Source organism: Elephantulus edwardii, unplaced genomic scaffold (genome assembly GCF_000299155.1).
Source record: "Elephantulus edwardii isolate Elephantulus edwardi_28Jun2011 unplaced genomic scaffold, EleEdw1.0 scaffold00038, whole genome shotgun sequence".
Taxonomy (NCBI): domain Eukaryota; kingdom Metazoa; phylum Chordata; class Mammalia; order Macroscelidea; family Macroscelididae; genus Elephantulus; species Elephantulus edwardii.
This window is the reverse complement of record NW_006399788.1, coordinates 16,353,285-16,365,626: the sequence shown is the minus strand read 5'-3', so window position 1 is coordinate 16,365,626 and position 12,342 is coordinate 16,353,285. Positions and strand designations below refer to the sequence as shown.

The following is a 12,342-nucleotide window of genomic DNA, read 5'->3' as shown; positions in this document are numbered from 1 at the left end:
CAGGAGGGGAAGACCCTCTATGAGATGGATCGATTCAGTGACTGGGGTAATCGGGATGGGTGTGTCGGGGGCAGTGCGGTTGGTGCAGGATAGAGCAGGGTTTAGGGCTGTTGTGCATAGGGTTGCTATGAGTTGGAAACAACTCGACGGCACATAACAACAACAAACCTGGTTGTAGATTTTTCAGGATACTTGGAAGACTGTTTATGTTGTGGATTAGGACTATGGTTTGACATTTGAGCTGTTTCCATGTTCTTGCAGTGGTGAATAATGCTTCTATGAACACTGGTGTACAAACCTCAGTTCTCATTTTCTCAGGGTATATTCCAAGTAGTGGAATAGCTGGTTTATATGGAATTTCCATGTTCAGCTTTTTGAGGAAGTGCCAAACTGCCTTCCAGAATGGTTGTACCATTTTACAATCCCACCAACAATGTGTAAGAGTTCCTTTCTTGCCACATCCTCTTCAACATCTATTACTTGCTGCCCTGTTAAACTTTGCCACTGTTACTGGAGTGAGATAGCACCTCATTGTGGTTTTGATTTGCATCTCTCTTATTGCCAGTGATTCAAAGCATTTCTTCATGTGTCTGTTTGCACAACAAAGATTGTTGATGAATCTTCCTTCAATCCTGATTCCATGTTCTTCTTCCTAGACTCTAGTTCCTCAGATTATTTGTTCAGCATACAGATTAAATGTTGTTGTTGTTGTTGTTGTTGTTGTTGTTATGTGCTGTCGAGTTGCTTGCGACTCATAGCAACCCTGTGTACAACATCCCTAAACTCTGCTCTGTTCTGTGCCAATCGCACCGTCTCCGATACACCCATCCCAATTACCCCAGTCACTGAATCAAACCACCTCATAGAGGGCCTTCCCCTCCTGCGCTGTCCCTCCACCCTATTAAGCATGATGTCCTTCTCCAAGGACCTGTCCCTCCTTGCAACATGTCCAAAGTATATTAGTTGGAGCCTTAGAATCCTTGCCTCCAAGGAGCAGCCCAGTTTGAATAGGTAATGAAAATCAGTTAGCAAAAAGTCAAAGAATCTCCACAATATTGTCTGATATAGTGCAGAGAGCAAAAAAGTGGCCTAGTGGTAAGAAGCTGCCCTGCAATCTAAAAGGCATGTGATTTGAATCCACCAGCTGCTCCACAGGAGGAGAGGCGTTCTCCTGCCATGTGATTTCCTGCCTCTGAAAAGGCACTGGAGTGTCAGCTATCAGTCGGTTCCACCTTGCCAGTAAACAGCAAGAACATAGTGCTGAAGGATGACCCTCCTAGGTTGGAAAACACTCAGAATACTCAGTGACTGCAACAAAGCACTCAAGCACATTGACAATCCTGAAAATGTTCCAGGTCTGGGCCGTACATTCTTCTGTTTTACAGGGACTCACCATGAATTAGAACTGATTTGTTAGTAACTAACAGTAACAACATGAATAAGAGTGAGTTTGGAGGCCAATAGAGAATATAGGCTGATTGTGTATATTTGTTAGTTACTTGCAGACTCTGGGAAGCTGAAGGCAAGGGCTGTGTGAAGCAATCTCAGAGGGAGGTGGGTACACTGAAGTGAGAAGCAGAGAATCTTGGCAATCACTTATGTCCGTGTGGTGGGGAGAAGAGCAAAAATCAACTCAGGAGGCAAAGAAAGAGAGTTTGAGGCAGAAAGAGAACTAGGCAAACACATCTAGAAAGGACTGGGTTTCCTGAAGGACTAGGGGATCAGCTTGGCTGAATACTGCATAGAAAAGTAGAAGGAACACAAAAAAGTAGTCAGTGGGGCTTGGTCATTAGGAGTTGCTGCTGACCTCGAAGCTGTGTTGATCATGCAAGGAGCAAGGAAAGCACAGATTTGTGCTCGCTTACTGATCTGTAGTGAACGATTTCACATTCACCACGTTAAAGATTCTCCCTAGCTATGGCTAACATCTGTCTCACTCCCAACTTTACACAGATAGTATTTTCCTGCTGAATCAAAGTCTCTTTTCAGTTTTACAATCTCTGCCAGGTATTGAGCACCCAGTAAGCACGGTGAGCAGAGGCTTATGCGTACTTTCTTTATTATTCTGTCGCAAACATTTTCACATGTTCCTCACCACGTGAAAATGTTATGTGAAGCTGTTCACTAGAGTTAGTTATTAACCCCCTTGCTGATTATTAGGTATATGGGCTGTGGCTCTGAAAGGGAAGTTAAAGAACGATTGAGGTCATAAGTCTTCCAGTCTCCTCTCATCCCGTTCCTCTATCTCCTTCTTTTAAGAAGTGTAACTATTAAAGGACAGGGTCATATGACTCGACAGCACTTAACAACAGCTATTAAAGGAAGGGAAACACAGGTAGAAGGGTCGGGGGTGGGGGGGAAAGAAAGAATTCCCAGGAAGAAAATGATGGGCACCAAGAAGGAAGAAGGGAGCAAGAGCACAAGATGGGAGGCAGGTTGGGAGAACAGATAGCCTCTGATCTGCTGTGATGCTAAAGAAACTGGAGGCCATTTAGACTAACAACCTCCACCTCAGATTCTTGGGTGGCACACACGATTCAGTGTAGAGCTGCTAATGAAAAACTGGTGGTTTGAATCCACTCAGAGGCACCTTGGAAGAAAGGCCTGAAGATCTACTCTGAAAGATCACAGCCTTGAAGCCTCTGTGGAGCTCAGTTCTACTTTGCAATACATTCACTATGAATTATAATCAACTTGAAGGCAACTGATTGATTGCGTAGCCCTCCAACTTCTCAGCATGGGGCAACCCAAGGTCATGGACGGCATCAAAGTGGGCGGGATGGCATTTCACAATCAGATGCCATATTAGTTATAATCAAATCACCTGCTTAGGTATTTTTATTTATTTTTTAAAAAAACACACACATTCAAGCAGAGTCAAGATTATCTACAGTTAAGTTCCCAGCGCTGTTTTGAGTGGTATTTAAAGGGTTGCAGGGAAGCTAGTGATTCAGATATGGGCATGACCTTCAGTTGTTTTTATGCTGTCACCTAAGCACATACTTAGTGTGGCAATTGTGAGATAATGGCTTAATCACCCTTTTAATTGGGTTGCATGAAATCTATTTGTCTATTTACTAAGAACAAGGGATTTTTTTTTTTTTTTTAATTAGCAGTACAACCTGCTAAGGACCTCTAAGGGAAAACGTTCTTGGTTGAATTTTTAAACCCATCTGGGCCAGTCTGATGTTGTTATGTGTTGGCAAGTTGACTGGTCTCATAGTGACCCTATAAAAAATGGATCTGAAACATTCCCTATCGTGGACCACTGCCACCATCTCCAACACACATGAGCCCATTGCTACAGTCGCTGTGTCAACCCATCTCGTTGAGGGTCTTTCCTCTCACACTGACCCTCCACTTTTCCAAGCATGATGTCCTTCTCCAAGGACTGGCCCCTCTGCCCCTCCAGACTAGTTGGGGTCCACTCTGTGTTTCCCAAGCATCTGTGATGATTCTAGGCTGAGGAATCGTGTAATCTACTCTCCTGCTAGTTGTATGCACCACCAATATGCTCATCTTTGGATATGTAGACAGTGCTCAGCGCTGAAATCAGAAACATTTGGTTTGTGTGTGATTGTTGTACTTGCTGTTGTTGTGAAGTGCTGTTGAGTCAGCTCAGCAACTCTGTACAACAGAAGGAAACCCTGACCGATCCTATACCATCCTCACAGTCTCAGCTGCTGTCTCTGCCCACGCTGTCGTCACAGTGTCAATCTACCTCAGTAAGCTTCTTCCCCTCTTCTGCTGACTACTTTCCCTAGCATGATGTCTTTCTTTAAGGACTGTCCCCTGAGGTGAGCCGAAATCTCTCCAAGGACTAGCCCAAACTATGTGAGCTGAAGTTTCATTCTCTTTGCTTCTAAGGAGCACTCTGGCCGCACCTCTACCAAGACAGGTGTGTTGAATCTGTTTGTAGTACATGGTATATAGCCTTTGCCAACACCACAATTTAAAGGCATGCATTTTTCTGTGAATTCTTTCTTTTCTTATTGCAGTGGAGTAGAAACCAATTCGTAGCTGACCCTCAAGCAGGTTTTCAGAGGCTGTAAATGACATGGGAAGAAATTCCCTATACTCCTATGGAGCAGCTGGTAAATGTGAAGCCTTCCTCATCGGGCTGGCAGTACAACTCCCTACTCACTAGGCCGCCAGCGCTCAGTCTTGAATGAACAGGGCCGCCTAAAAGCAGAGCCTTAGCTCCGTTTGAAGGTCTTAACGTGAATCTAGAATTCACGGGGGTTTTGTTGTTGCTGTCATTTTAAAGATGCTTTTCCTTTAGCTATACATAGCCTGGTGCTCCAAGGATGCTGATCCTTCATTGGGTTTTCAGTGGGTAAATCACACAGGAGAAGATGGCACATTCTTTTCCTGCAGAACAACAGGTGGATTTGAATCATGTCCCTTTAAGACTGCAGTGCAGTTTCTTACCAATAGTTCTCCAGAACTCCCTGGCTAGCATGCCTTTTCTATGAGCCTGGCCTGTGCAGGTTATTAAATTTATATCCAAAACGTCTTTTCTTAATTACAAATAAATAGATGTGATTGGTATTGAGATACAAATTTATTTAAATCTTTTCAATGGAAGAGACCTCTAGAAACAGAAAATTAAGAAAATCTGTCTGTGGTTGTTCTGAGATGACCCTGAAATAAAATAGATGGTACATAATTTTGACTAATCACTTGGGTGTTATAGACCTATCACTGCCAAAATAGTTTTTCTACATATCCAACCTTTTACTTCTCTGATGGTCTTTCAACTAATTATGAGTTTTCTGTTTTAGTTCCTGTTCCAGTAATGTAAGAATGTACCCTTTTCTTAGGACTAGGACGGGGGTCATGCTCACTGTGTGACAGTGGACGTTTCCCTAGTCCAGACCATCTCTATCTTGTGATATCTCATTTGCATTTATTTAAGCAGATGCTATGATGTTGCTCTATGGCAGCACACAGTGAACAAACAGAAAACAAAACTGAAACCCAAACTAGTTCCTATTGACTTGAAGCCAACTCATGGTGGCCCTCTCTGTGCAGAGTAACACTGTACTCCATAGGGTTTTTATGACTGTAACCTTTCAGAAGTTAATTGCCAGGCCTTTCTTCCAAGGCACCTCTAGTTGGGTTCAAACTGACAACCTTTCAGATAGTAGTCAAGTGCTTAACTGTTGACATGATCTAAGGACTCACATAATAGGCCCTCATTAATCAGCAACAACGAGAATAACAAAAACAAATATAATGACTAAGATGAGTATATGGACATTGAATTCATTATTGGATATGTATTTTGTTATTGCTCAGAAAACTGGCTTGAAAACCACTGATTTAGGTAGGAAGAGTGATGTGCTTGGGTCTTGGGCTGTGTCTGTTCATCTGTTACTTGGAATCCAAGGATACCATGGTGTTGTAGCCCTACAAGAATATTTGGTAGCTCAAGAAGAGAAAGCAAAGTACTGTAATGAAATGTACAAAGAGCTGGAGTTAGAAAACCAAAAGAGAAGAACATGTGGAATATCTCAAGCTGAAAGAACTGAAGAGCAAATTTAGGTCTTGAGTTGCAATACTGAAGGATTCTTTGGACAAAATCTTGAATGTTTCAAGAGCATCAAAAGAAGATGGAAGGAATAAATAGAATCACTGTACCCAAAAGAACTGGTCAAAACGGAGACATTTCAGGATGTAGAATGTGATCAAGAGTCAATGGTAATGAAGGAAGAAGTTCAAGCTGCACTGACTGAAGACACTGGCAAAAGAAGACCTCAGAAACTGATGGAATATCAGCTGTGGTGTTTCATAACAGATGCAGCCCTGGTTGTGCTCACTTATGTAGGCTAAGAAATTTGGAAGCCAGTTAATAGGCCCACTGACTGGAACAGATCCATATTTGTTCCCATTCTCCCAAAAGAGATTCACAGAGTGTGGGAATTACTGGAATGAATATCACATGCAAATAAAATCTTGCTGAAGATTATGAAATAAACAATAAAGAACTGTACATTGACAGGTTACCACCAGAAAGTCAAGGTATATTCAGAAGAGATCATGAAACTAGGGATATAATTGCTAATGTCAGATGGATGTTGGCCGTAAGCAAAGAATATCAGAAAGATATATGTTTTTTTATTGATTATCCAAAGGCATTTGACTGTGTGGATCATGACAAATAATGGTCAACATTGAAAAAAACAGAAATCCCAGAACACTTGTGTACATGCAAAATCTACACATAGACAAAAAAGCAGTTATTCAAAACGGAGTGAGGGAATATTTCATAACTTAAAATCAAGAAATGAGTGTGTCAGGGTTGTATCCTTCCTCTATGTTTATTCAGTCTGAATGTTGAGTAAATTAATTTGAGAACTGGACTACATGAAGAAGAATGTGGCATCAGGATTTGAGGAAGAGTTATCAACAACTGACATCATGCAGTTGAAACAACCTTACCTGCAAAAAGTGTAGATGATGTGAAGTGCTTACTATAGAAAATCAAAGACTACAGCTTTCAATATGGATTACATGTCAACATGAAGAAAACAAAAATCTTCCTCACCACGATAAATGGAAAAAAGATTGAAGTTGCCTATGATTTCGTTTTACTTATATCCACAATCAACACCCATAATAGCAACAGTAAAGAAAGGCATGTTGCATTGGGAAAATTTGCTGTCATGGACCTCTTCAAAGTGCCAAAGAACAAGAGTATCAGTTTAAAGACTAAGTTGCACTGGCTCCAAGCCATGTTACTTCTAGTTGTTTTGTTGGATTTGAAAGTTGAACAAGGAAGACCAGAGAATTGATGTATTTGTTGTTTTCTTTTTTAAAAAAATGATATTTTAACGAAAATTTACAGAAACTTGGATATTCATTCATTCATTGTTGCATATTTTCCTCCCTCCCTCCCTCCAGTTCGCTTTTCTCTTTAAAAAGATTCTTCCATTTTTGCACAATTTTCTCCACACACCTCCACCCCCCAGTCCACTTTGCTATGCACTTCTTCTTATTCTGGACTATTGTCATGTAAATAATACCTAATCATGTATTTCTTTCAGACAGTTCTTGCCCTCATCTATTTCAATTCAGTGTTCATTATTATCACCTCTTTTCTTAGTTTTCCTTCAACTTCCATGTCAGTCCTGTTTTATAACAGTGACATTATGCTGTATTTGTCCTTTTGTGACTGAGATATTTCACTCAGCATAATGCCCTCCAGGGCCACCCATTTTGTATGATATTTTATGAGTTCCTTGTTTTTCAGTGCTGTGTAGTATTCCATTGTGTGAATATACTACATATACATATGGGTTGCTTCCATCTCTTTGCTGTTGTGCATCAAGGACCTAGGAGTAAAACCAAGGATAATAAACTTCATCAGAAAAAAGCTTGGAAGAACTCTAGAAGCCCTAATCCACAACACAAACAGTCTTCTAAGCATCCTGATAAACCTACAACTAGAAAAAACAAATAGACAAATGGGATTTTCTAAGAATCAAATCCCTATGCACATCCAAAAACTTTTCCAACAGGGTAAAAAGGGAAGCCAGAGATTGGGGAAAATATTTGGTAATGACATGTCTGATAAGGGACTTATATCTAGAATTTATAGAATACTTTATCACCTCAACAAGATAAAGGTAAATAAACCAATCGCAAAGTGGGCACAGGATATGAACAGACACTTCACCAAAGAAGACATTCAGATGGTGAACAAACACATGAAGAAATGTTCAATATCCCTAGCTTTAAGAGAGATACAAATCAAAGCAACTATGAGATATCATCTCATGCCAGTAAATAGCTAAGTTCAACATAGCAGCAAATAACAAATGCTGGTGAGGTTGTGGAGAAATTGGAATCCTTATTCATTGTTGGTGGGAGTATAAAATGGTGCAACCACTATGGAAGGCAGTATGTCTCTTTCTCAAAAAGTTGGAAATAGAAATATCATTTGACCCAGCAATTCCACTACTGGGAATATACCCTAAAGAAAACAGAACTGCCACCCAAGCAGATATATGCACATCCATTTTTATTGCTGTGTTATGCAGAATTGATGTCTTTGAATTGTGGTATTGGAGAAGAGTAGTGAATATCCCATGGATTGCCAAAAGAACAAACAAGTCTGTCTTGAAGAAAGTGCAACCAGAGTCTTCCTTAAAGCAAAGATGGGGAAACTTGGTGCCACATATTTGGCCATGTTGTTAGGAGGGGCCATGTTTAGTCAAAAGACATCATTTTAAAGAGAGGAAGACTTTCAGCAAGATGAGTTGACAGTGACTATAACAATGGACTTGAGTATTCCGTAGCAGGGCTCATGAGGATGGCATTGGATAGGACACATCGGATCAGACCCGGTTCACAGGGTCTTTATGAGTTATAGTTGACTTGATAGCACCTAACAATATATTTATATTTTTGCTTTAATAATAGAGTTACTTCTTGTTTTACAAAAGCTTGAGGCATTAAATCTTGGAATCTTTTGAAAAAAGTTTATTTGACAACAGAAAGCTAACTGAGTCATTAGATTTAATAGGAGAATGATTATGTAGACTGAAATTATAGTTGGTGAAGTGTTTTGTTTAATGAGTAAAAAGTAAGCCACAGATTTGTACTTCTAATTTGAAATTTAAAACACAAGAGATCATTTAAGTACCTGGATGCTGATTGTAGAATTATTTATGATATAAAAAATGGGAATATTACTAACAGTGTTACCAGTAGGGGCTGATGAAACAAAATAAGCTGTATTCAGAAAAAGAAATTGTTCACTGCAGGTTAGTCAGTAGGCTCAAGTAAATTTACTTTGCTGGGTACCTGGACACTGCCAGTAGGATTAAAAGTTATTTTAACTTTTGGAAATTTTTCTCTGAATGTGTCAAATTCCCCAACATGAGCATACTCAGTTTTCACAGTTAGAACAGAATGGTAATATGGGCATGTCTGTGTTTGAAAGTGGTTAAGTGGAAAGATCCCAGGGCTTGTGGTCAGGAGGTAGGAAGTCCGTCTTCCTCTCCTTCCTACTGACCGTGTGACACTGGGCAAATCATGTGACTTCAGTTATGTGAGGCCTTACTTACTCTTTCAGTGTTTGGTCTGGATCAGGAGAGTGGAGGGGGACTGGCAAGAAGCTGGCCCTCCAGCCTCCTGGACTTACCTCAAGGTTAAAACTATCAAGGGCAGGGCGAAGTCTCTCTCTACAGGTGAGACAGTCCTTCTGACAACTGCTGAACACACTGGAGAAGAGGCTGAGCAGCAGGAAGTCACAAAGCAGGACTTTCATGGTGGCAGGAGCAGAAGCAGGATGCTAAAACACAGAAAAGTGTAGAGGGCAATTAGTAGAGCCCTTCTGTTAGGGCTGCTCATGGCTGGAGACCCTAAGAGGGGAGAGACTGCAGGCCAGAAACTCCTCTGAACGAACAGCACAAAGGGCTCAGATTCACCTTTCAGAAGGGAGGCTTGTCAAGGGCACAGGTGGCCCAGTTTGTCCTCCTGGGGATGGCAGGTGTGATACCTGCCTGGGCATCGCTTGAAGGGGCCACCAGTGAGCGGTTCCTGTTAGTTTACACCAACAGTTGTCAAATAATTCTGCAGTTTAAAACTAATTACCATAGGCATTACTTTTTGTGGTTATGCTACTGATCTGTTTTAATATTCACAAGTCATTGAGTGTTTAGGCTCCTAAAAACAGCACTCTTGTGATTTCTACCATGGAGGTGGCCTCAACCCCACACGTGGATTCTCTGGAGCAACTGTGGTGTAGTGATGAAACTTACCTGGATACGGAAAGCATTGCTGTATAAAGAGCCCTGGTGACTCAATGGTTAAGTACTTGCTTGAGAACCGAATAGATAGATGGTAGTTCAAATCACCTCAGTGACTCCACAGGAGCAAAAGGAAACCATATGGGACAGCTCTGCCCTGTCCTATAGTGTCATTATGGTAGGGAATCTATTTGACAGCACAATAAAACAACAAAGCTTGAAAGATTAAATGAAAAGGGACACAAGGGTCTTTCTCAGCTGATGGGAATGCTCTTGATTAGGGTATAGATTACAGAGGGCATGTGTATGAATATTTGTCCAAACACATTGAATTGTATGTTTACACTGCATTTCACTGTATGTAAATTTCCCCTCAAGGAGTGTAGAAAAACAAATCATTGCCTTTGTTTCTTCTTTACCTGATAATACTGTGAAAATGTAAAAGGTCTTGCTGTTCACATGCAGTCTGCAGGTCATAGCATTCACACCACCTGGGATCCTGTTACAAATGCAGAGGATTGAGCCCAACCTCAGAACCACTGAATCAGAATCTGCATTTTTAGCAGGATTCCCAGGTGATGATATGCACACTGTCTGAAAAGCACTGTTATCCAGAGGATGTGAAATGGAGCAAGTGACAGGAGAATGGAGGGGAGTCTTCAGGTGAAGTCACCCAGTGGACATACTGGGAGACCTCTTAGTTTTTGTTGTCCACCATCAGAACATATGATACCAAGATGATGTCAACCTTAAAAAAACATTCAACTCAAAACAACTGAGATATCATCTCCCCCCAGTCAGAATAGCAAAATTTAACAGAACAGCAAGCAACAAGTGCTGGCGAGGTTGTGGAGAGACTGGAACCCTTATTCACTGTTGGTGGGAGTGTAAAATGGTGCAACCACTGTGGAAGGCAGTATGGCACTTTCTCAAAAGGTTGCAAATAGAGATACCATTTGACCCTGCAATTCCACTACTGGGAATATATCCCAAAGAGACCATAACTGACATCCAAGCAGATATATGCACACCCATGTTTATTGCAGCTTTGTTCACAATAGCAAGGAGTTGGAAACAACCCAGGTGCCCATCAACAAACGAATGGATAGAGAAGCTGTGGTATATTCGCACAATGGAATACTATGCTGCATTGAAAAACAAGGAACTCATGCAATATTATTCAAAATGGGTGAGCCTGGAGGACATTATGCTGAGTGAAATATCTCAGTCTCAAAAGGACAATTATGGCATGGTGCCACTGCTGTAAAATGGGACTGATATCAGGGTTGGGGTGAGACTGAGAAAAACTGGATAAATTGTGTATACTGCATTGAAACAGATGAGGGGAAGAATAATTTAAAAGCGATGTATGATGGGGTATTATGGTTCTCACAAGAGTCCACTTGGGGTGGTGGGAGGGGTGCATGGGGGATTGTCTATCAAAGAAAGAACTTTTCTTTTACTTTTCAAAGAGAGGAGTGAACTGGGGTGGGGGGAGGGCTGGGCAGGGAGAAAAGTGCAACAATGAATGAATGGAAATCCAAAATCTCTGTAAATGGTCATTAAAATTATTAAAACAAAACAAAACAAAAAAATATTCGAAACACAAACAACAAAAGCTCACCATTTACATAGGAGACACACCATAAATGTTTAACAACTGCCAGTGATGTCTACCAGGGAGCCCTTCCCTTCTTTCAAGAACACATAAAGGCTAAGAAATGTCTCAAGCATCTGTCATTGGGTCAAGGATGTTCACAACATGGGACCCACTTTCGGATTGGCCTCACCTTAAGTGTCTAATTAGCTAATTCCCTTGCTTGAGGTGGGGCTGACTTTGTTCCAAACCAAGTCAAGATGTTTTCTTCCACAGGAACCCATCCATGAACCTCTGGCAGAAAACTAACTATACATGAGCATTAGGCATTGTTGGAATAAAGCGCTCTGACATAGGTTTGTACAAGTGAAATTAGTGTTCATGTACACATTCTAGAAGCTCATTACCACTAACAGGGTGGTTGGTTTTTTGTTGTTGTTGTTTTTTAGGAGAAAATATATTTTGAGTTTCAAAAAGCCATCATAGAAGTATTTTAGAACATAACCCAACCAGTCCTAGAGAGGGTGAAGCCAGCCTGCTCCTTGGAAGAAAGAATCCTGAAGCTTCTTCTGATATACTTTGGGTATGCTGCAAGGAGGGACCAGTCCTTAGAGAGGGTTGTCATGCTTGGAAGAGTGGAGGGACAGAGAAAGAGAGGGAGACCCTCGATGAGATAGATTGACACAGTGACTGGGGTAATGAGGGTAGGTGTTTTGGAGACAGTCAAGTTGGCACAGGATAGAGCAGGTTTCAGGGCTGTTGTACATAGGGTCTCTATGAGTTGCAAGCAACTAGACGGCACGTAACAAACAACTCAATCTTAAGTTAAATATTGCCTCAATATTTCTTTTATCCCCTCCATGTTTCTTTTGTTCAGTCTGAGAATTGTCTTTACTTTTTCTTAACTAAATCTCCCTCTTTTCACTCAGACGACATTTTTGGAGAATTTGTCCAGAATGGCATGGCTGTGCCCTCTTCGACCACAAG

General features: G+C 41.1%; 1 protein-coding gene across 1 annotated transcript in view; it reads right to left on the bottom strand.

Annotated features, from left to right (window-relative positions):
* Positions 1-9,277, bottom strand: part of PNOC (prepronociceptin) — a 21,317-nt gene extending 12,040 nt beyond the window's left edge. The window contains exon 1 of the mRNA XM_006884869.1: positions 9,152-9,277. Within this exon, the coding sequence (XP_006884931.1) occupies positions 9,152-9,277 (126 nt within the window). The remainder of the gene's footprint in view (positions 1-9,151) is intronic.
* Positions 9,278-12,342: the final 3,065 nt, after the last annotated feature.